This window comes from Musa acuminata, chromosome BXJ1-7 (assembly GCF_036884655.1).
Source record: "Musa acuminata AAA Group cultivar baxijiao chromosome BXJ1-7, Cavendish_Baxijiao_AAA, whole genome shotgun sequence".
Lineage (NCBI taxonomy): Eukaryota > Viridiplantae > Streptophyta > Magnoliopsida > Zingiberales > Musaceae > Musa > Musa acuminata.
The window spans coordinates 1,438,073-1,463,702 of NC_088333.1; the positions used below are offsets into that span (position 1 = coordinate 1,438,073).

General features: G+C 36.9%; 2 protein-coding genes and 1 pseudogene across 6 annotated transcripts; 2 read left to right on the forward strand and 1 right to left on the reverse strand.

Annotated features, from left to right (window-relative positions):
* Positions 1-2,213: 2,213 nt before the first annotated feature.
* Positions 2,214-11,605, forward strand: LOC103990901 (protein EARLY FLOWERING 5). 2 transcript variants are annotated; one of them, XM_065190543.1, is made up of 9 exons: positions 2,214-2,438; positions 5,065-5,158; positions 7,518-7,603; positions 8,538-8,587; positions 8,676-8,745; positions 8,815-8,896; positions 8,973-9,385; positions 9,679-10,206; positions 11,252-11,605. In XM_065190543.1, exons 1-9 carry the CDS (start codon positions 2,358-2,360, stop codon positions 11,468-11,470), a joined length of 1,623 nt encoding a protein of 540 aa, XP_065046615.1. In that variant the 5' UTR covers positions 2,214-2,357; the 3' UTR covers positions 11,471-11,605. The 2 variants fall into 2 exon arrangements, with proteins under 2 accessions (XP_065046615.1, XP_018683979.2); XM_018828434.2 differs by lacking the exons at positions 2,214-2,438; positions 5,065-5,158; positions 7,518-7,603 and adding an exon at positions 7,626-8,414 and having other exon boundaries at positions 8,527-8,587.
* Positions 11,606-13,777: 2,172 nt separating this feature from the next.
* Positions 13,778-18,930, reverse strand: LOC103990900 (transcription factor BHLH094). 4 transcript variants are annotated; one of them, XM_065190546.1, is made up of 8 exons: positions 18,540-18,929; positions 15,882-16,085; positions 15,610-15,675; positions 15,388-15,456; positions 15,229-15,300; positions 14,447-14,545; positions 14,077-14,160; positions 13,778-13,961 (listed from the first exon to the last, which is right to left on the reverse strand). In XM_065190546.1, the coding sequence occupies exons 1-8, from the start codon at positions 18,786-18,788 to the stop codon at positions 13,941-13,943; spliced, it is 864 nt and encodes a 287-aa protein (XP_065046618.1). In that variant the 5' UTR covers positions 18,789-18,929; the 3' UTR covers positions 13,778-13,940. The 4 variants fall into 4 exon arrangements, with proteins under 4 accessions (XP_065046618.1, XP_065046617.1, XP_009408468.2 ...); XM_065190545.1 differs by having other exon boundaries at positions 13,778-14,160; positions 18,540-18,930; XM_009410193.3 differs by lacking the exons at positions 13,778-13,961; positions 14,077-14,160 and having other exon boundaries at positions 14,162-14,540; positions 18,540-18,928.
* Positions 18,931-20,770: 1,840 nt separating this feature from the next.
* On the forward strand, positions 20,771-25,341 carry LOC135678126 (vesicle-associated membrane protein 721-like; annotated as a pseudogene).
* The last annotated feature ends 289 nt before the right edge of the window (positions 25,342-25,630 follow it).

The following is a 25,630-nucleotide window of genomic DNA, read 5'->3' on the forward strand; positions in this document are numbered from 1 at the left end:
GATCAAGGAGTTTTGTGTATCATCATCTGTTGGATCCGAGACTGTAGATCTCTCTTTTTTGTCCGTCTAGGGTTCTGCTGTGTTTTCAGTTTTCTTGCATGTCAGATATCCATCTTTCTCTTCTCCTTTGCTGTGTTTGTTGTAGGCTATTATCAAGGGCCACCTGTGATGGCACCACCACAGTATGCTGCTCCACCACCACGAAGACAGGCTGGTTTTCTTGAAGGATGGTATGTTCCTTCACCTTCTCCGTCTTTCCTGTTTAATCTCTCGTGTCGTTAGGGTTTTTGGTTGTTAGTTTCTATCCGATTCGGAAGAAACCATATCAAATATCAGGAAAAAAAATGGGCAAAAACATAACAAAAGACTCTAGTTTTTTTAATAATTATAGCTAAAGAAACAATCTCAGTATATTGTGATTAATCAGTTTTTTTTTCCATTCCTATGGGGAATTTTGTTATCAAGAATTAACATTTAATAACTAAAACAACAAATCTTATCACATATAAAGTCTAAGGGCTATGAAAATAATTGTGCCCTTGTCATTTACCGTTGTAGTCCATCTAAAAATATATATTTTTTATGAACTATATTCACTATGTTTATTGGATCGTTACCGTGTTGCTGATGTTGTTGTTTGCCTGATGAGTGTTGTTGTTATAGCTGATCACAATCTTGTTCCAATAATATTTTTTAGATTTTTAGATGATTATATCCGAATCTAAAAAGGTAAAGAAATTAATTAGAAACAAAAAAATTCTTAAAGAAACAAAATCCCAAAATTTGTGATAAATCAGAATCAGGCTTTGGTTCCGATCAAACGGGGATTTTTGTTGCCAAGATTCAATTTTTAATAACTAAGAACATGGCTAATTGTATGGAAATCAATATGCCGTCACAATCTGCCCATACAGTTCTTCTGGCAAGATTACACTTATTTGTTATTATCATCTCCGCTATGCTTGTTAGTGCTAACTGTGGTTTGTTATCGTCGGCAGTCTCGCTGCTCTGTGTTGTTGCTGCCTCATCGACGAGTGTTGCTGTGACCCATCAATAATATTTATCAGCTGATCACAATCTCGTTCCAAGATTGTTATGCCCTTTTTATTTATGTGTGATTTAAATAAAAACTCTCAAAGATTATGATGTAAAAAGTTTCTTTAGGACCAGGTTTGTGTCATATAAAAAATCTTTGCAGCCTCTGTATACTGTGATCGTGGAACAGCTTCATCGATAGTATTCCTTGCTCGTGTATTTTCCCTGCTCCTTTTGCTTCGTGTGGAATTAACATGGCGGACTCTTATTTCTGACCTTTGATTTCAGCAACACAAAGGTTGAAGAAATTAAGTAATGTAGCTTTGCATTATGGTCAATGTCAGGTTTTCTTATGGAATATATTCTCACATCATTTCTGAAGCTAGGATTCTGCTTGAACTATTATCATTTGACAAATGATAGACCAATCCTGGATGCCAGTTTGTGGTGGTTGTGGGTTCTTCTTCTTCTTCTTCACAGTTTCTAGTTCATATCCGAGACAATAATTAACAATCTTATATTTATTTTATGTCTAATCTTCTTTCCACGTATCAGAAAGGAATGGGGAAATCAATTCAGTTGAATTTATCAAAAGGCATCGTATCTTCTTCTATAAACTGACGTGACCGATGTGTTCCTTGGCTCAAGTCTCTGGAAAATTAATGCAGCAGCTTAGCTTCTTCCATGAGAGCCAAAGTCATACTGTCACTTTGTTGACCTTTATTGAAGCCTCTTAACCTATTAATTTAAGGCACTTTTGAGGAGAGAGATTATAATAAAATATTATGATTACAAACAGATGTCAATCAGTAAAGATTTTGACATATTAATTTAGGTTTAAATTTTGCTCTTATGTATATATATATATATATATATATATATATATATATATATAAAACTATGATGATAAGAAGAAGGCTCATATAATGTGTAATAAAATGAATTTTGCTTTTATGTATATAAAAAAAAACTATGTTTTCTCCAACTCCTCTTTGACCGATAACATTTCAGTCTGATAGATGAAATGGGTATATATGTTTTTCTAACTTGGAGGGGTGTTTTTGATGATATTTACAATAATGTGGCCCCCATTACTGCAACCGTGAATGGGCTTTTTTTGAAAGTTTAAAGGCCGACTTGGACCGGTCCCGAATTCGAATCCGGTCCAACTTAATTTTGTGCCAGCGATAAATAACTCGGGCCATCGAAGTTGAACCAGAAGCGGAAAGCGATCGTTGCAAGAAGAAGCAGAAGAGCAGGAGAAGAAGAAGTAAAGGGTGGGTTTCCTTCTCTTCTGCAGGAGCAGCGGAGGGGAGGACAAAATGAAGACGACCAAGGGAGGGAAGGTGATGAACCCCACCGACGCCTACCGGAAAGAGCTCCGCAAGAAGGAGCTCAAACGGGTACCAAACATCAACCCTTTAGTTTACCCGTTCTATTGATTCGATCTTGCCCTTAGGTTTCTCTTCTTTCTTGTGGCATTGCTCCTAGGGGTTTCTCTTTGTAATTGTTTCTGAACGTCCCGCTTTCTTACCCTTATTTCAATTTTTAGGGTTTTCTTTCTATAGTTTAGTCTGCATCGTTTTTTCTGCTTAATGGAAGATATCTTATGATGAAATGTGTTGGATTCTTTGGGCGCTAATTAAAAATATATGATTTTTTTTTAATAAGGATTGGGAACCGAGTCCTTTTTCCCACTTTCTTATTATACTTGGGATCAAATGTGAAGCTGCTGGTTCTTAAAGATAAAATCGTAATCTGTCTTCTTGATATCCTTTGTATTAATCGTGAAATAATTTATTCTTTTTGATAGCATAAAAACTTTCTTTTTTACTGCTTAACACCCAAGAAGAACTAAAATTAATGTACTTAATTTCATCTCTCATTCGTGTCTATTTATTTGAGTTGCAAACATTGTTTACTATTTCTGAGTGATGATTCTGTATTAGTGGAAAATGCTATAAGGTTTTTTTTACTTTGTAAAAGCAATCATGATATTTCTACCTGTCATGCTAAGTGATGTGAGGATTCAGGAACAATAGGGGAAAAATGAGGACGAGAGTGCACTTTCTATGTTTTTTCCTTGAAGAGATGCCACTGGAAAATGTTGCATTGCGGGAAATTAGAAATTCAAAGATGAAACAATATCTCAATTACTAACACTTGGCTGAAATGCTTGTCAAAAGATTACACTTATAAGTGGGATTGGTGATGCAGCACGCTGGAGTTTTTTTTATTAAACCTTTTTTCAGTCTATTGTAGGTTCAACTAAGTTGATGTGCACTTTTTCTTCCTAAATTGATTCTCGGTTCTGTATGTGCAGATTTGCCTTCATTGTTTCCTTTATAGACCATTGATTTTCTCACCTAACTAATTGGTCATTCCTGTAATGCAAAACATATGATACTTCTTCCTTTTATGTCTTTCAAGATGACAAGGAAATTGGACTTTTTTATGTTTATGCTACTTTTTGGTGATTTCTTTTACCTTGTCTGTCAGGCTTGGTCTACGTCACGGGATCTAAAATAAAATTTCCCCGAGACATGCCTGCAACAATTAGAAGTCTTTGATTATGAAGGTGTTTTTAATGAATTTGGTTGAACCAGAAGTTTATTGCCCCCTTAGGACATGCAGGTACATGCGTACGAAACCAATCAAGCATCAATAAAATATTATAATCTTTAGGAGTCCAAAGGCAGCCAAATTGAATACAATGTGACTAGAGCCTCCTATTATCAGCCATCGTATGTGTTCGCATATATTTAGTTTGAGAACAGGTTAGTGCTAAACATCTTAAGTTTTGCTGCTTCACATTTGCCAAATGGCCTGATAATTTGGTTGGGTTGGATGGGTTAACCATGAACCTTAAACCATTTCAAGTTGCAGCTCTCAGAAGTAACCTTAATTTTGGAGCTTCTATGTAGAAAGATTAGTACTATCCTGTTATGGTTCCATACATTATTTAATTTTTTACATATTTGATAAGATATTGAAATGCTAACAAATCTTATTGATTTTAAATAAGAGAAAATCAATTGTACGAAGAAATGGTGATGTAATTTAGATGTGTGTGAAATTGTAACAATGATGATAAAGAGAGAGACATTATAGAAAAAATAGAAGAAATAAAAAAGGAAAATAATTTGCTAAAATGTTTAAATGGATGTTCTACTGTGTCAGTTGTTAACATTGAGCTTTTTTTTTTCCTAAGGCTTTCATACATACCACATTAATCCTCTAACTAGAATTTTTTTGTTTTCCGAATCTCTCCCTTTAACCATTATAGCACCTATATGATTGTATGATTCATCTTGCTATGTTGAAAATTTAAGCATCTGCATTGAGGGCACCACAAATATTCATTTTGGTTAGTTCTTGTTTTGCTTTGTTTTGCACAGATGAGACTTGCTTTGCAGTCTGTGAGGAAATTGACATGAATTGCACTTTGTAATAACGGTTTTCAATTCTGGTTTCACATACCTAATTAAAATGCTTACTGTTATTTCATTTTTATCAAAAGAACCCAACAGATTATCTAACATGTGTTACTATGTAATTTTCATGAAATATGTTACTTATCTTGTTTCATAATTGATGTGTGTATACAAGCTATAGACTGATATTTCTTTGACAATTTTGGCATTTTAGTTGAGAGCACTCCAAAATCTTACCTTTTTTTTAGTTGACTCGTATGTCAGATTTTATGGTCAAATTTGGGCCATGACATATATATATATGTATATATATACATATATATGTATATATATACATATATATGTATATATATACATACATATATATACACATGTACATACATATATACATATGTGTGTGTGTGTACTATAAGTTTGTTGTTTATGTTACTTACTCTTTTCAATGTAACTGGGGTCAAAGTTTGTTGTTTATATATATATATATATATATATATATATATTTATGTACACACACACACACACATATATACATATGTGTGTACTATAAGTTTGTTGTTTATGTTACTTACTCTTTTCAATGTAACTGCTGTCATAGAACAAAAAAGAAAGGAAGAAGGTCCGTGAGGTTGGTATATTGAAGAAGGACCCTGAAGCCATTCGGGAGCAAATTGAGAAGTTGGAAAGGATGAGTAAGTTACTTCACCTGAATGTTTAATTAAAAGTTTTTATAGAGATATTGCATTTGGTAATTTGATATAACTTTTAGGTGGTTGATAATCCTAAGTTATTTGAATTGCTTACAACCTATTATGTACATGTACTAACCAGTTTCGTTGTTAAATTTGCTCATTCTTTTCCCTACTTCTATATGATTCTGTGAATAATAATATGCATCTTTCATGTTCTCATGGAACTTTAAATGAGTTGGAAGATAACTACCAATTTAAATAGTAAAGTTACAAGTTCGCTGAGGGTGTTATTCATTTAGTTTCGATATGTGAGATCTCTTTTTTTATTTAGTTCTTTAACAATGATGCTAGACCTTTATCTCAATTGTAGAGAAAGCCTAGAGAAGGAAATCATGATATGCAACTCATGATCTTTGAGTAATACAATTATCTTCAGATTTCTAAGGTGTTCTTATTTGCATTATCATTTTGAGTTTAGAATTGATCCTTAATTCCAGAAGGACAAGCATGTCTTTTTTCGTACATAGGAGTTTGAGAAGTCCTCTATATCAGTCATAAGGAATATTATTGATTCTTTCAATCACTGATTGATATTGGGGAGAAATTGGGAAGACCAGATCCGAGATATGCCTAGGGGATTGGGAGGGCTGTTATCTTATATATTTCCTTATAGATATTCCTCTTTTTTCTTTTTGCTGTACATGTAATATGCCCAAAAGGAGTCAGATGATTCCTTATTCAGTTGAACAGTAGCTAGTTGGTTCGATTGAACTAATTAAGCTACATAAAGTTACTTTACTTGTACTGCCCCCTCCACACCCAAATGATTTCGAGCAACCCTAGTGTTGCCTTTGCCTCCACCGCCCCTTTGTCTTTGCCTCCGCCGCCGACGCACAAGACCGATGCTTCCTCTACCGTTGCCTCCACCATCGATGCACAGGATCAACACTTCCTTTGTCGCTGACGGACGAGTCCGAAGGTGTAGCTTTCGTGTGCAGCTCCCTCCACCGTCGTTGCTTTCGTGTGTAGCTCCTTCCACTATCGAGGGAGAGGATCACATCTTCCTTCGCCACCGACGGACACATCTAAAGCTTCCTTTGCCCACAATGTCGTTGTCCGCAGCTTCCACTGTCGCTGTCTGAAGCTTTCACCATCGCTAGTGCTGTCGTCCATAGCTTCTTCCATCGTTGTTGTTGACTGAAGCTTCCTCCGCCACTGTTGTTGTCGTTCGCAGCTTCCTCTGTCGTCGTCGCTGTCATTCGAAAGTTCCTCTGTCACTGTCATCCTCTTCTTCCCCACTTTCCACCGTCGGTGACTCTTTTTCCCTCTCTAACTACTGTTAACAGTAGATTAAATACTGTTAACAGTAGATTGATAACTACTGTTATCATATAATAGTCCTTATTTAGATTTTAACGCTGTTAATATCTATTTATAAATTTTATTATAAATTTTTTATACTTTAATATTTCAAAGTTTCTCGCTTCGCTTGAGTAAGTGCCTAGTGCCTTCGGCGATTTTGGACCTTGATGCCTTTTAGTGTCTAGCGTTTTTTAAATCACTGATTGAGAGACATGACACTTGTCCTTGATGTTTTATATTATATATGTATGCTTTCTTCCTATTCCATATCCTATATCAGAGCACTTGTCCTTTATAACGATATCCTTGAATTATCAGAAGAAATTGACCTCCATAGAGCTAAATGGTGAGTAGCATTAGTGCCACTATCCCCAAGTAATTCAACTCCAACCAGAACTTATTTTGGCTTATGATGATTGGCAGAAGGTTTTTGGAGGATTAAGTCATGATAGCTGATACTTTGTCCATAATTGTTGATCTTTGGGATAAAAAGTAATGTGCTGAGGATCTCTTTGATTTATTTGAATCTGCTATATGGATGGTCTGCATAGATTTGACTATGGAAAGTAAGAAAGTAGATTGAAATACCTTAGAATAACTGGCACATGGTAACACTATTTTTACAAACTCAACCACAAAGTAGAGTCATGCTCTTTAATCGAGTATAATGCCACTTTATTTATTCAACTGAACCTCTTTTAGTCAAAAGTTTTTAGTACCATTTTTATTAACAGTAAAGACACCTTTAATCCTTGAGATATCTACCTGAGTTGTCAAAACACAAGACATAATGCTGTATGCAAGACGTGTGCCCTCTATGGGTCTTGCCTATGTTTAGTTAATGTTTTGAAGTGGGTCAATTCTTTTGCATTTGTTAATCTCATTTTAATTGCAGACATTCATCACTCTCTCTCTCTCCTTGTCTTAATTATTTAATTCTTGATGATGTTAAAATAAGTATCTCAAGGTCTTACTGACTGTTTTTTTCATTGTGCAGAAGCAGATGGTGCTCTTGACAAGGCAAGGAAGCATAAGAAGAGACAGCTTGAGGATACCTTGAATCTAGTGTTGAAGAAAAGAAAGGTCCTTACTGCTGATTAAACTCTCTGATCATCTTGAATGGTATCTGTTTGGTTATTATAAAAAGATAACTTTCTTGACGAAAGACTTAAGCATTCTTTAACATAAGGATTACAGATTTGTTTATAGTAAAAAGAGGACTCAAAGCTTCACTTTTTAACTAGCTGATTAGTCATTTTTATATCCATTTTTTCCCCTAACGAATATACAAGGACAACAAATGTAGAAAATGGTCACTAAAACTAATTAGCATATGTGCTATGATTGCTATTAATCGAGTACCTTTATAGGGATAAGGATGTAGAGTTCACTCCGGGGACCCTTCATCATAATAGCATTATGGTGAATGTATGTTGTCTGCAATTAAATTCTATTACCGTTCCTAATTTCTGTCAGAGGAAAGCCATTCTATATATTTACCTCATGTTAACATTATATGGATAATGCGTGCATGTTCCTCTGGTAGGCAGATTAAAGAAAATACTAAGTTTGAGCTTCTGCAGGTATGATGTGCTTTTGAGTGGTGCTGGCGCATCATATGACATTAAGGAGCATATTCTGCAACTTAAGATGGTTGTCATTTTACAACTGAGACCCCTGTGTAACTCATCTAGTATGTAGCTATACTTGTCAGTTACCTTGTGACGGGAAATCTGAGGGAATTTTTTTGAAGTCACTGGTCAAATTGGGAACATATATGGTGGGAATTTAAAATGGAAATGGGAAGATTAGAGCTTGAAAGAAGTCTTAAGTGCGGTCAAATAATTCATGAAGCTGCACACAGAAAATTGCTACCAGGCTTGTTGTGATAAAAGTAGGCCAACTCATTTTGATCTTGTTACTGACTGCATATTACCATATGAATTTGTTAATTTTGTATGATGGTATATCTAATCATGTTCACATACATTTTTCACACATTTTAGCTTCTGAACAGGAGTATGAAGAGAAAATGCGGGATAAGGGTGAGACACCAGTAATGTTCAGGTTAGTTTTATGGCATGAAGTCATGCTGCAATTCTTTTGGTAGCTTTTTATTTTCAGTCTCTCATGATTGTTTTTCTCTTCCTATCAGTCACTTGGGCCCCCCTCGAAGAAGAGCAACTGCAGAGGAAGAGGAAAGGGATAGACATCCAAAGCCTGAGGTATCATCTGGATCAAGTTGTTTAATTGAACCGTAAGCCCTGGAGACACTAAAAAGCTTGTGGCTGCAGGACTCTGTTTACTATCATCCTACATTGAACCCAACAGGGGCACCACCTCCTGGAAAACCTCCAATGTATAAATCATCTATAGGTGACTATCCTGATTTGTCTAAGTAATATTACTACAGTATTTTCTTTGCCCATCTAATTCTTCTAGCGCACTGCAGGACCTAGGGTCTCATTGCTTGCTTCTTCAAGTGCGGCAGCATCATCTTCAAAATCAGAAACAGAAGAAGCTTTATCTGTACCGCCACCACCACAACTTCCACCACCTTTGCCAGGTGCTGATGGAATGACTTCTGATGATGATTCTGTATTGCAACCATCTATGCCTTTACCTCCCCCTCCACCAGCTCCACCAAAGCCTATTGCCAATTTGAGTTCGTCATTGCCCCCTCCGCCACCTCCAGGACCCCAACCTAAAGAATCAGTTGCAATTCCTACTTTGCTGCCTACACCTCCACCACCACCTCCACCTCCACCTCAGCGGCCTTTGCAACTACCTCCACCTGTCGCATCTGGAAAGGAAGCTGATAAAACTGCAGATTCAGATGGGCCAATTATAAAAGATTCTGATAAGGTATATATGTGATTCTATTTGAACATGTAATCATGCTTGTTTGGAACCTTAATTTGTTATATTTGTTTTTAAAGTACTGCAATCTTGGCATATTTTAATTTATACTGCACGAGTTGTTTTTGTAGCTGTGTTCTTTCCCTAAAAAATATACCAGTTTTCATGGTCATAATTTAGTTTGAGTGATCTTTCTTGTTCATCATGCACATCAACTTGTTCATGAGCTAGCTGTGTGTCGTTTTTATTTTAATTATTTGTTTTTTAAATGAAATATTATATTTTTCTTTCTTTTGTAGGTGACAGCTGGACTTCCTCTACCTCCACCACCCCCAGGATTACCAACAAAATCAGCACAATCCGATAACGCATCATCTGAATCTGCCCAGAGCAGTGCTCCAATTTCAAATTACAAGTCACAGATGGCTCTGCTGGTGCCACCACCTCCAAGAGAGCCACCACCTATGGCTTATAGAGTTTCTTTAATAAATCCTTTGCCACCTGACATGATGCCTCCTGCCATTGCACACTTCCCTCCCCCTGATTTAAGGCCACTGCTGGTAGCTCCTGGTATTTCTGGGAGGCCTCCACCTCCACCTCCCCCAGGAATTGTTCCAGCATTAATTCCCAGGCCAATGTTTGCAGCACCTCCAGGGCCACCACCATTTCTAAGGCCTCCATTTCAGTTAGGTTACCCAATCCCTCAAGAGGATGATCTTGATTCCTTGAGGCCCTCTGCACCCCAGAAGCCATCATATGTTAAATCAGCAGCATCAACTGTTGTCAAGAGACCATTAGCACAGCATAATCCAGAACTAACAGCCATGGTATGTTTCGGCCTTTTTGATTGTCATTGCAGCTGGACCTTTCAACTTATAATTTTTTTGGAATTATTTATCTTGCATTATGTGAAACTCTTTAACTTGACGGGGCTAACTCTAGTATCATTGTTATAAACATAATCATTGCTCGTATTCTTACGGCTCCCATTTTGTCATGATTTTACTTTCTTCAGGCTTTTACAACTTTTATGATCTTATCTATGTCTTTCAGTGTTAGTGAAAAACCTTGATAGCTAAATAACCTATATATATATTTATATACACACATGCACACGCGCACGCACACACTACCTTTTCCACCAAGTATTGAGTCACACAATGACAAGGTATATCGGTGAGCTTGATAAATTTTGAACATGTGCAGGTAGTTGCTAGAAGGTTTTTGAACATGAAGGAAATGGTCATGCCATACGAAATCCCAAGTCATCATCCAATAACAGTATTCTATCCTTTAGTTTCATTGACTTGATTTCTGACCATATCCTTCTTGGCTCTCAAGTTTGGATGACACATAGAAAGTAGAAAAATATTTGCCATAGATCTGACAAAAAAATTTGTTCGAAATATTGCATTAATCTTGAGCAACAGAGAAACATGGCAGAAAACATGATACATAGTCACAAGGATCTTATGATTGTTATCAATTTGTTCAGAATAAAGAAGTTTGGAGAATATAGAACTTCTAAATAGATCCTGAAATGTTCTAAATAATTCTAGATACAAGTACCTCTAGATATAAAACTTGTAAATAATCCTGAAATGTCCAAGGAGCATTGATTTATGGTAAGCACTTCTGATACAAGAACGTTGAGCTGTTTGAAGTAAGGATTCTTGTTTTGTGGTTGCCACGCAAGCATGCTCATACACATTTGTTTTTTCTTTTATTGAAAAGAATTTTATTCTGTGGCATTTTTAGAATCTTAATGTACACGATTCTGCCTTTTGTACAATGATCCTATGGTGTCATTGATGTTTATAGAGCTAGTCCATCGAATTACTTGATGGGTAATTTTTGTCGACTTGGAAGCAGGTGCCTGCATCGGTGCGTGTGAGGAGAGAGACTGCTGCTCCCAAAGCAAAACCAAAGTCGCATCCCCCTGCTATGGCCTCAGTTTCCAAGCCTTCCGTTGTAACATCTGCTGCGAAACCAGAGACGGCAACTACATCAGGCCCCAAGTCGCAGAGTATCGACGACTCGTATATGGCCTTCCTGGAGGACATGAAAGTCCTCGGTGCTCTTGATAGCTAGGCTTAGCAGTTAGTGAGACAAAAGGTGTTTCTGCTGACCAACTCATTGACAAAGGGACCATACTCTGGTGCCACCCATTCAATTGTAAACCAATGGATTGCCTGCTTTGATTATAATTCTATGTGGAATTCTTCTTCTCGGGTGTCTAAGATACAATTTCTATGCTGTCTGATGTATCAACACCCATTAATACGACGCCAACATTCTTTGGTTCCAAAACAGAGAACGATGCCTACTTGGACTGTGGAATGTCTTTTACTTCTCTCTCTATCATATTGTTCGAGTCGTTGATGGAGTTGAAAAGAGTATTATTGGTGGGCAATAGGAGAGATACTGGGAGACCTAAAAATGAATATCCGTTAGCTTTAAATGCCCTAGATATTTAATTTACTATAGACTTGGTGGAGTTGTCCATCCTCCTTATTCATAGAACATTGTTCTTCTCAACTTAATGTCGTCAAAAAAAAAAAAAAAAAAAAAATCCATCGATAGCTTGCAAATGTGTTATTTTTTTTCTGATCGCAAGCGGCTAAGGGTCAACTATAAAAAGGTAGGATGAATACGATTGACGAGGTCACGCTTTCTATCTCCACACTTCATCCACTTCACAAAGTACGGCAACCGCCGACAGCAGACTATCAATCCCAAAAAGTTGGGACACATAGTTTTGTTGGTTGTTGTTAATCCTGTTAAAGCAGTGGCGCAAAGGACTAATTACATATTACACCGTTTTAATTAGGAGAGTAAAATATTAATATTTATTTATCCGAACAACATTAGTTTTATCGACGGAAACACGAAAACAAAAGATAATTTTTTTTTTAACATTTAGTGATGGATGACGATGTCGTTGGTGTCGACACCGACATAGTTGCCTGACCACCTCTAACGACGAAAAGATTCACTCTCACTACGATGCCACCCACCTCCATAAAGAGTGCGTCATCGACCTCATCGTCATCTATCTTACGCCGCTTTGCATATGCATCGATGTTGACATTGTTGTCGAGCGACAACTACGTTAGTATCAACACAAATGGTGGTAGTCGCTATAGCATTTAGGACGAAGATGGTGGCCATTTTATCGCTAACCAGTTGGGCGAATCCCAGCCTCAACCTAAAGCTGGGGTCGTCGGAGCTCCTGTCGCTCTCCCCACTGTCGCTCATCCTGCGTTGCACTACGTCTATGGTAGCGGGGGGGATCAGTAGGAGCTCCGACAACCCCAGCTTCAAATCGAGGCTAGGATCTGCCCAACAAGTCAATGACAAGGTGACCATCATCTTCGCCATAGATGTCGTGACAGCCACCATCATTTGCATCAACGTCGATACAGATGCAAAGCGATGCGGACGACAATGTGCTCCTCGTGGAGGCAGATGGTGTCGCGATGAAAGTGAACATTATCGTCGTCAGAGACGATCAAGCAACTACGCTAACATCGATGCCAACGATATCATCATCCGCCACCATCAATGTCGTTCACTACTGAACATTAAAATCACATTTTTTACCTTTTGTTTCGTGTTTCTATCGGTAAAACTGATGTCGTTAAGGTAAACGGACTATAGAAATGTCAATATAATTTTTAAAAATATAAAAACTAAAATACTAAATATAACTAACTAAAATGAATAATATATAATTAGCCATCGCCCAAACAAAAGAACAATTGTTCGAACATGTTCAAACAAAAGAACAATTGTTCGAACATGTACGAGTAGAAGATGATCCACACGCCTCAGCTACACTTTGCATGAAGTCAATGCACAGCGAAGCACAAGACTGCTACCACCCTGCAGATGCAAAGAACATTCAGAATCATTTGTTGGAGAAATTACTCTTATTTTTAACTGGGGATTTCTACTTCTATGTTCTGTTTTTTTTCACTTTGTCTTCTTATTTATACTTCTCTTTCTCTATATTCTTCTTTATCATTGGCGGTGTAACCACAGAGACAGAGAGAGAGAGACAGAGAGACAGATTCATACAAAATGACAGATAGTTGCTCAAAATAAAATTTTATATTGACTAAATCATAATATTAAATGAATTTGTAGGAAAAAAAATAAGAACATAAATACTGATGAACCCACAAAAAAAAAAAAATCATAATTCTTATACCATAAATTTTTGTAAGCATTTCCATCCAACTTGCATGATGAACACTGTCGAAAATATTAAAACATCACATAGAGGCATAATAGTGTATTATAACAGGAAAACCTCATCATCTAACTTCAATGATTTTTATGCCCCTCTATGATTTAGCATATACAAGGATATCATGCATTCATTTTTCAATCATATGGTGGTATGAATCTGATAATAATGCATTAAGTTAAGAAAAGAAGTCCATACATTCATTGTCTAACAACTGATCCAACATAAACTTCTTAATGGTCACATGCCCTGACAAATAAAAACTACACAAGTTTGACCACGTCAAAGACTTGATGGGATTACCAAGTTCTAAATGGCAGTCATTAATTCCTGGAAAAGAAATGAAGTTGGTTGTAACCCAGATATTAGTTATGAATCTAATTTAATTGAAGGTTATTGCTTCAAGCATTGCAAAATATGAAAAGGAAAAAGAAGAAAGGTACACCTGTCTGGCTGGGTGTTTTGATGACCGTTCGAGCATTAGGGAGTACTCAATCGAAAAATGTACCTCTGAAAATATAGAAGGTGGCTGCAGGGAACACCGGGAGAAGCTTAAGATGGGATTAATCCAATACCTATTTTACACACAGCAACTGGTTGCTAATACACTCGAAATTAGTTTATCTGGTTCTACATTGTGTTACTACTACAACTTTCTACCAAGGCATGACATAACATCTTCTTCAAGTAGGGTCGCATAAGGAGATAAATAACCTAAGCCCATGGAATATGTCCACCCTTCTGGGTGCCATTATTAATCCATGAAAGATGAGTCTTGCAATCGATCATGTCACTCTTTCAAAGGCACCACCAACCTGCATATGAAGCCATTCTGTCCCTGAACCCTGCTCATATTCCCTTGTTTGTGAGCTGTAGGCCAAACTAGAGGTGGTATTGTATCTCTGTGAACTAAACTGAAACAAAACCAAAGTTTTAGCCTGATTTTGTATAATTAAATCAAGAAAAGCATTCAAATCATAGAAAATGCTAATATCAAACAAGCCAAGGAGGCAGACATAACAGAGACAGTAATTTTTTATTCATACATCGTGAATAAAGTAGCTAACCTTCTAGATGAATGCAAATCCAGAGAAGCAAAACTACAATTTCAGTGATGCAGTCTGAAAATATATCATAGAGAAAATGAATAGTATTTGGACCAAGATCGTTAGAACCTAAGCTCAACGTAGGCCATCAGACCCAAAATCAACCTGCATATCGAAACAGGTAAGAACAAATGGTTGCAACTGTAAGGGTTGACAGGTCAAAGTGGTCTTATAACTAGTCTTTTAGGGAGAAAAAGGGCAGAAAAAGCCTCAATATCTAGTGGAAATATGTTTGTCAACATTTGCAGCTAAAGAGATGTTCTCAAACAGCAGCAAGCAAAGCAAAAGCATACAAGCTAAATACCATTGAAATAGAACACATTAGAAATGAAATATAGCTTTATAATACAAAAAAAGTGACAATATTTGTTGCTAGATAAAAAATGATCTACCATATAAAGTGCTAAATAGAAAATTTCAGCCCCTTTAAGCAATATCTAGGTAAACGAACAAAGTAAATATTTTGTGCTGATTTGTAATGTTATACTTACATCTTTGGAAGGAAACACTTCAATAGTAGTGTTCATAGGGGAATTAACAGCCTCTAGCTTCATAGATAGAAACTACAAAAGCAAGAGAGGCTATTAACTTCGAAATAGTTGAAATAGTACAGAAAAAAAAAAGAATGTCAAAGGAGGGAAAAAGCATACCTCCACCTGATGCTGTAAGGCCTGAATATAGTTTATTATCTCATCAAGAACTGATGCTTTACCAATTACCTGCTCAGGAAGTGTACTGTTAAAATATGCTTAACCACACCTAGATCTGATTAACATAATCATAAAATCTAATTAGTCTTGATAAAAGATTGTTTCTAAGTAATCATAACAGATAAGCATTAATAATGTGAAATTGAAGCATTAATTGTGCACCTTGTTACAACCAGGAACAAGATCTTGGAGAATCTTCATTCTCTCGCTTATCTTTTCTCTCCTTGCCTACCAATACATCATATTCATGCCTGTAAGCTTTTTTCGTGCAAACATATGCGCTTTACCATCCAAGAACATTTAACCATATCCAAAATAATGAATGATATATGAGCAAAATAAATTGGTACTTAAAACTTGAAATCTCAAAATGAATAGATAGATGGTGATACCAATACGTTGTTTTGTGATTATGCTACCAACTATCATCTTACTCTTTCTGACAGGCTGTGACTGTCTGTTGCTTGACCTCTTCTTGCTCTCACATGGATGTAATCTTGCTTTGGTGGCTCAGTTGTTTGAGGATTTTGAGCAGCTAACTTGTTACAGATGCCTGAACTTGCCTCAGCCTCACTTTTTATGTTGTCATTTCCATCAGTAGATTTGATGGCCTTGAGACGTTTGGCCTCGGCTTCAGCCTACACAAAACACATATCTAAATAACATATAAATCCAAACAAATGAATTTTACACCTCAGAAATATGATCAGAATACTTCAGCAACTATTGACTTAAATTAGAACAATAAAAAGAACCAAAAAGAAGAAGCCAATGCTGGAAATACTATAAGATTTCTTTTATTCCTCTAGAAACATGGAGAAGTTCACATTATTGGTTCATTAAATTCTTAAGATCTTGTTCTTCTGACTCTTTTCACCCATCCCACGTTTATTAGATGAAGGGGGTTTTTAGTAGCTTCATCTGTCGTCCAAATGTTAAACCTGCAATTGGACTAAACTTCTTAGAAGATAATTCAAATGTTAACCTATACTCATATAGATACATATTGTGTATGTTACTCCTTGCAGATAGGGCACCTAACAAAGTGATGCTTTGCACACACTTTTTTAGCAGCTAGCTTTCTACTGTTATTTTTCTGGTAGCGATAGGCTTATGATCTAGGGTCTCTATGTGATGTTCTCAAAAGCATTGAACAAATACATTAAATAAATATTTAAAGCAACTTGCCAAATTCTTTCATGAATTGTCGTCATTCCAAATTATAAACTCATACTACTAGTCACGAACCACAACTGCAATAAACTAATGAAATTAAGAAATGCTACTTACAACACTATAAAAATATTAATTGTATTTGTATTTGCCTTTGCTCTCCTGTTTCGTATCCTAAGTTTCAATATTTTTTCTTTATAGTATCTGTTTCATGACACAATTGTATCACGTCTAGTTGTCTGTTTAAAAGATGACAGTTAACTATAATAATAATGATAAAGCATCCCAGATACACCAAGCAGTAATCAAGGCATATCAGGAGCAGGCACTAGAGAATTAAAATCGTTAACCTGATCTTTTATTACACCAGATTCATTCTTGAAGGCACTATTATTGACTGAAGCGAGTTTGGTTGATTGAAAATGGAAAAGTCTACATGAAATGATACATTAATTGGCAACATGGAACTTCTTATCCCTTCTCCATAGGAAGCCGCACTACAAACTTGACTTCTTAGCAGTATGTATGAGGTTCCACATCTAATACTAACAGACTTTTCCTTTTGACCCACCTTCTTGATATGAATTTCCATCAAATTAGATGCACTGAACCATAAAAAATGCCTTATATAATTTGTTTATTCAGTCTACATGAATGCAATTGCATTACAAAGCTCGAAGACTCAAATGCTTCGGAGGGCCATTATCATAGATCTGAAATCAAAGGGGTACACTAGCCAAAAGTCTGACACCATTATCAAAGGATATGGTTCAAATCATCATACAAATAATGCCATTTTCATAGATCTGGCAACAAAAAGGCATGTTAGACAAAAGCTCCACCACAACTATAGAGGAACATGCTTTGTTTCACCATCTAAAAAAAAAAGAGTCATCCGACAGGATTCTAATTTTACAATCAATAAATAAGGATATCAAGCTCACAAAAGTTCCAAAAAACTTAATTTTTGGTATGTGGTAATTTGCAAACATGGCACTATAGAACATGTGTTATTTACTTCATATTCAAATTGGAAATGTCAAAGCTAAAGAGACCAATTACAATAAAATTCCACCAATAAATCTTAATTAAGAAAATAGCAACAATCACCTTGATAGCAAACTTATAAATACATGCTTTGGATCAATGAATAACTTAAACAGCCTCTGAAAAGAACGATCAAGATAACAGTACAAGAGTCTACTTGAGTAATAATTGACAAGGATGACCATACACCAACATCTGCAATTAAACAGATAAACGATCGTCCCAAAACCTAGTAAAACTAACACTTAGCAGAGGATCCTAGGACATTTTTCATTATGAAGATGTTGCCGATAATAAATGTTGAACACATCAGAAAATGTTGCTCACATAAGTTTGCTCACCCATATCATAAGTGTGCATAGATATATTCAACAATTCCATCATTAAATCACTGTAACTGCAATATTAGCACTCAGCGACAATACCGCATACTAAATAGTTCCCTTGCTTTCAATTGGAATAGTAGCAGTTGGCTCATATTAAATATGATAATAATCATAAAAGATGAAAAAGGCACTCAAATATGATAAAAATCATAAAATATGAGAAAGCCACTCTTGAATCGCTGAAATATTTCTATCGACCATGAAAAACCTAGAACAACACAACGTCCACAACAGCACTATAAACAAACAAATGAGCTTGCATCTTAGAAATATAAGTTACCAATCAAACCAATCACAACCACATCCCTGTATTGTAGAACTCCATAATCTTATGCATTCTACCGCAATGTTAATCGTGTTAAGGCTGTGAACGAACTACGCACGGATCACAACCTCATTGAGCTACACACTAGATCAATTTCCAAAATACTCAAAACCACAGCGATCGCGACAAAATAACCACATCAACAAGGTCAAGGAAACTACCAACTCGTTGCCGCTACAGGTGGAGACGAACTTCGACGACTCGTCCTCCGTCGCGCCACCCGAGGAGGGAGGGTCCCTACGGCGCCGGCGACCCTTGCTCCCACCGCACTGCTCCGTCACCGTGGACTCCTCCACCGAGGCGTCCCCACCAATCCGCCCGACCCTGGGCACCAATTCGGGGGGAGGCATTCCGAGCATCGGGAACCGGCACATCTCCGGCAGCCGCGGCATCAACGACGGCGGATCCATCCCAAGGGAAGGCCTGGAATGCAGACTCGCATCAACGACGAGGCGATTCCACGCTCCGAGGGGAAGGGGATCAGATCTGCGGTGATCGAGCAGGGAAGTGACGGTGGACGCTCTGTGGCATTTGGGGAAGTGGGGAAGCGGATTCTTTAATTCGGAGATTGGTGGGCTTCTGCTCGGGCAAACTTGCATATATCTCCCTCGGAAACCAATTATTTCCGTCATCGATTATAGAGGCGGGAGGAGTACAATTTTGATATCGAGGAATGTACTTGATATAATAGAAATTAGTGAGGACTAATATGCTATTTCAAAACTGTACAATGAGGTGATCCGATCTTCTGTCTGGCTTCAAGCAGGCAACACGAGTTTCACCACATGTGCACCACGGGCCCCATGACACGGGAACGCTACCGTAACAAATACACCCATAGAATAAACCTGTACCCTGGCCGGACGCGAGATAGGAAACCGAGGCGTGGCAAGATGGCGATGAGACTTGATCCGGGTTTGGGCACGCGTATCGAGTCGGCTTTGGTCTTCATCCCTGGAAGACAATGGAGTCAATTGATCTGATCCAGCCTGAATGAAACTTGACCCGATTCAGGTGTGGATTGGGTTCGTATCTGTGTCCGGTTCAATTGAACCGTCTACAAATCCCAATAACTAATATTTTAATTGAATGTGTCCGCTAATTTAATTGACAAAAATTTTAATATCACTTATCCTTTTTTAAAAATCAATATTTTTTTAAATTTTTATTCAAATTTTAAATATCTAAAATATGCTTTGTTATTTTCCACATTCTTGATTTGATCCCTCAATTTTTTTGAAAGTAGTACTATTGTTATTATTATACTATGATTATTAGATTAAAAATTAACTCCTGTATTGAAAGTATTTGCACAAATATATAAAAATAAACGCTCACTAATCTCGAAGGTACATATGCAATTTTGATTCGAATGTGTTAATACTTAATACAAATCATATCTCTTTAATAACTTAAGCTTTTTAGATTATTGGGATTATATATTTATGCCCTTCTTAATTTGTCTGATGTTTAATTAATATTTATGTAAGCAAATGGAAATATGTATCATATCCTCGCCATTCTTAATTCAGGTATGACTTTTTATTTGAATCGATAAGAGAGTGTCGTAACCAAATTAAATGGGTCAATGACTCGTTCCAACACGGAGCCCATAATTTTGACTATATTTCTCGGTCAACAGTTTCTTCCTTGAATGACATTGCGGTCTTCTTTCTGGAAACTTCAGAGATTAATCTGCGCAGGCGCGAGTGGTCAAAAGTCTCAATCGACGAACCGTAGGGCTGACTTTGCCACGTGTCAGATGTTTCCAATATGTGTTCGCTGTTTGCCACTTCAAAAGCCATCATCTTAACCGTCCATTTTGCGCCAGGCAGGCGGCAGCTTGAAATGAGATTCCTGAAGGTAAACATTTCCTATCCCTGCCCTAACGTGGTCATGGAGGTGATTGTTTGCAAAATCAGGTCCCATGTGGGCTCCGCTGCTACATCCAATTAAGACGCAGGTACTCGATGGCTAGCACAGACCTTTTCGTCCATTTTCTTGGTATTTCCTCTACGCGTCGTAGTAAAACTGGATGAATCTTACATATAAGCCCTTTATGATTTATATATTCGGATAGATGTTACCTTGTATTAGAAGTAAACGGTGATGTTTCTAAAGCACCGAACAATTAATGTACTACCCAACTAAAAAGCCACTATCCTTTGTCAAAATCACGAGTTTAACCATATATATGTCCGGCCGCTGCATAGTATTTGTCGGTCGACATGGCAGTTCTGAAAATAATTATCGATAGAGGGTGATAATGAATAATGGACGTGGGCAATAAAGCATTCAGCTTATGCGAAAAGACCCCCAAGTGTTCCTAAATTAGTATTTTATACTGCAACAAGAGCAGGAGGAGGATTTGGTATAAGTGTTGCTATCTTTCGTGCTGGGACGGAAAAAAGAAGAACCCAGCTTCCTTCTTCCCCATCGCCGAGATCGCCACCGCGGCTCTCCGATCGATCGAGGGTTAGAGTTTGTGGGGATCGAGATAGATCGGAAATGGGGCAGCAGTCGTTGATCTACAGCTTCGTGGCCCGGGGCACTGTGATCCTGGTGGAGTACACGGAGTTCCAGGGGAACTTCACTAGCATCGCCGCCCAGTGCCTTCAGAAGCTTCCCTCCAGCAATAATCGGTTCACCTATAACTGCGACGGGCATACCTTCAATTACCTCGTCGAGGATGGATACAGTGAGCCTCTCGACTCGATCGCTTCCTGCTTCTGTCTCGGTCTTGTTCGATCTAATTCGGTTTTTCGATTTGATCCGGTTAAAGGCGGTTCTTCTGATTGGTTTGTTGAGAAAATCAGTTTTTCCTTGAATATTATTTTGAATATTTGGGTTTACGTGGGTAGATTTCCGTTCCCTAGTCAACTTCGGATGGATCATGGTTTTCTGATGCAGTTCTTGTTGATCTGATTGCTAGTTGTGGTCATTCGACATGATATCATGGATTTATTCAGTTCGTGAAGGTCAAGACTACGAAAAGGGCTGAATACATCTTAAGATCTAACGAGCTAGATGAGCATAAGTTTTTTTTTTTCCCTTTTCTTCATATAATCTGCAAGTTTATTTGATTGGAAGGCCGAGTCCCCGGAGCCAGCTCTTTTTTTCTCATTCTTATTGATTTTGATGGGCTAGATCTACTACAGAGAGATTTGATGGCAATTAGAGGATCACTAGGAAAGTAAAATAGTGACACATTTACTGTACATAATGTTCTTCTTATATTGAAACGGTTTAGTAGCATATAAGGTATTCTTGTTCAGATTCCTTTTTTTGAGTTCTTGATTTTTGGGTTTCCTCTTTCTCTCTGTCAGTGATAACACCGTATCTCTAAAATGTTAATGTTCAATATGTTTTGTCCCGAGAATTTAAATAGTTAATAGTCGCTATGTTGGTATGAATCTGGATCTACTTCTACTGTTTTACATTTTAAAGCTCTCGGATATCCTTATTTTGCGTCTGACCACCTGTGAAATCACTTTTAGTCTTCATATTAGTCCCTGTTGCTCAAAATTGAGGATGTAAAGTAGTTTTGACATTAGTTTGACATTTGGACTCAAAACAATTTTTTGTTCTGATTAATAACACGTTGATAGTTGTAGTTGATCATGTCTGTATGCATTTACATAAGGCTTTACTTTTTTATTCCGATTGATCTGCTTTAGTACACTTAGGTGATACGGAACACTCCTTTGGGAAATTTCTCCTTTGATGACTAAATTCTTCCTCAAATTTCTGTCACAAATTTATTAATTTCTCTGCCATGTGTGAGGGGTTTGTGTTTTTCTTTTTAGTAAGTTTGCTTACTCTGTTGGAGGTAATTTGGTTTAGGAGTATTCAAGCTATTGTACTAGCCCATGTTTGTGCTAAACCTAACTACACTTTGCCCATGCAATTGTTGTTCATTGCAATGTGCCCATGCATTTGTCATTGGTTGGTATATACGAGGTGGAGTTTTTTTGGTGACATTCAACATTATAGAATTATTTGTTGTTAAAAACCTAGGTATATTCATTTGACTTAATAATTACCAAGCGTGCAGGTTGGTATATATACTGAAACCCATTAATGTCTTTTAAAGAGCTTTCTGTTTGAGGACAAAAATTGGTTATCAAATGATAGTATATCCTGGATGATTATGTAGCCTTGTAACTTCAAGTTGCTTGATGCTTTTTAGAAACTCCAGAATTTTGGAAATTTTAATTCTACAAACACAATAACTTTAGTAGAATATGCAGCTTGAATTGGATTCAGATCTTATTTGCTCTAGGGACTTCATTCTACATGTACTTTTCCCCCTTTGCGACACAAGTAATAGGTTCTTTCACTTCACAGTTAGTTTTTTGTACATGTGTGATTCATGCTCTCTGAAATTACAGTTTTGCATATTCTTTAACTAGATCAGTGCTCTGTTTTGCAACTGGTCAGACAATGTCTGTGGAGATAAATTGTGAAGAGATAGTCATGGAATTTTGCCAAAAAGAAATTTAGCACATCTATACAACTTGTTTGCAAGAAATTTATAAAAAAAGGAAAAATAAAAATAAAAGAAAATCAGATTAGAAGAACTAGGATCAGCTAAGGTGTTATCTTTTTTATTCTATTCACTTATGCCAATTATTATTTGAAGCAGCCTCATGTCGGGCTGAGGTAGATTAAAATCTGTTTGATAAATGAATCATATGGCTTTTGTCTGCAGTTCATAGTTGTCCTTTGAAAAATGTCGATAAAATTTTCATTTACTCCGTTGGTAATTTTCTGTACTCTGTATATATTTGAAATGTTATTATTAATATATTCTTTTGGCATGTTACCAAGGAAATCCATGGATGATGTGAGTCAAATAAATTTCTCCAATGATCTTCATTTAATATGGGTGCAATATTCATTTAGGATAAATCAATAATGCTTTAAACTGAAACTTTTTGGTGTGCTTTCTGTTAGTCAGTTTTTCAAAAGCAAGCTAGATACTCTTTCTTAAAGCACGAGGAGAACAAGTTTTATGAAATTTTTGGTGCAGCTTTAATTTTTTGAAGAAGTCAAGGCAGGGATTTTATATTTTTTCTGTTTGTATATGAGTGAAATTTTTATTTGGTTTTTGTGGGTATACTTAGATGTTTTGAATAAATATAAAGCAGGAGTGCTATTGTTTCTGTGCGAACATGAAGAGAAAAAACTTTTATAGTGCCACATTAACCTGCTATAGTAACCATCTTAGGACTAGTTTTTATGTGGTTAGTTTTCTCCTGCAGTCCATCTTAGGAGAGAGAACTTTATAAAGTTACAAAAACCTGCTATCTATGTCCATAACATAACTGCTACAGTATCCTTCTTTTATAATGCTGTACTGGTGCTTTTTGGTTTCTACTCAAGTTCTGATTGTTTAAGGGTTGTTTCACATGGTGGGTTTTCTCCTTTCATCCTAATCAATTTAGGAGCCTTCTGGTCTTTCCAAGTTGATGTACGGTTGCATACTAAATGTCCTCTACTCGAAATAGGAGATTCTCCTCTGTAAGACAATGTAAGAGTCCTTGACTTCCCAATTTCAGCACTATGATGTCTATATTAGCCATATTACTTCCAGGGCCCAAATAAGCCATGTCACATGCTGAATAGGGTGTTGTAACATCATTGGAGTCATCCTGATTGACTGCCCAAAGCAACCTTGAAGATGAGCATCCTTTTAGTTGGTTAAATGGAATGTAATCCTATTTTTTTCCTCTTGTGCTGCCTATATCGAGTTTTGTCTCTTGTGTTCTGTTCTATTCTTGTGGCATATCAAACATAAATGAACCTTGAAATCTAACCCAAGTGCTGAAGTGAGCCATGAATTGTGCAGCATACTGTGTTGTTGCTGTTGAGGCAGTTGGCAGACAAATTCCAATTGCCTTCCTCGATAGGATCAAGGAGGACTTCAACAAAAGATATGGAGGAGGTAAAGCTGCAACAGCTGTGGCCAACAGCCTCAACCGAGAGTTTGGGTGAATTTTTTCTCCGTGTCCATTAAAAGTTTAACAGTTTTTGTGTCTTGAGCAAAATTACTGACTGATCAAACTATTTGTTCTAAATCAAGGTCTAAGCTTAAAGAGCACATGCAGTACTGTGTAGACCACCCCGAGGAGATAAGCAGGCTGGCCAAGGTGAAAGCTCAGGTTTCAGAGGTCAAAGGAGTCATGATGGAAAACATCGAGAAGGTTCTATATTTTTCTCTTTTATATAATGTTTTGTTTTCAATTCCCAAATCTAGTGTTGTCTATGCAGTTGGAGATAACAATGAATCTTGTTGTTTTAGGTTCTTGATCGTGGGGAGAAGATTGAGCTGCTTGTTGACAAAACAGAAAACCTTCACTCTCAGGTATGCAAACACATTACCAGGTCGCATTTGGTTCTTGCCCCAAACATGTTATCTGATTGAATTCGCATCTATATATTTCCTACCGGAGACATTTTTGTCAAAGGATGAACTTGATTTTTTGCATTTCAACAGATGCTAGGTTCTAAGTTGTAAATAACTCTTTTGGATTGCAGGCACAAGATTTCAGGCAGCAAGGGACACAGATGAGGAGGAAGATGTGGTTTCAGAACATGAAGATAAAGCTGATTGTCTTGGCCATTGTCATTGCACTTATCCTCATCATAATCTTGTCAGTTTGCCATGGCTTCAAATGCTGATTTGGATGGATATACTGCCACGGGTGCGACCCCTTCTATACATGACTGTTGCTTTTCAGCACAGAGATATCTTTACAGAACTTGTTGATGATTTGTGGATCGGTGTTCACCCTATACAAAAGGGTATTATTGTTGTGTTATGTTTGCCTGATGAATATGTTAACTTCGTATGTTGATTATATGTGTGTATAGCCTTAAAACATTTTTCGCCATAGGTGTAGCTCAAATGAACTTTGGATCTCCATATCGAATATAGCCGAACATCATTTTGTTGTGTCATTTCGCTTCGAAAATGTTTGAACGGGAAATATTAATTGTCACACACTGTTTAGGTTCCTTTGTGTCTAAATTGGTATTTGGTGGTAAAGATAACATTTCTAGGGTTTGAAACAAGATGGAAGTCCTGCCAGAATGTCAAAAAGGGCAATGTTTGAATTATTAGTTATGTTATTCCGAATTATATTAAAGATTCCTACACCAAACCAACCTCGTATTGTTCTTTTTTCTTCAATAAATGACATGAATTTGTAAAATGTTTGATGCTTTCCTTCCAAAATGATGCTATATT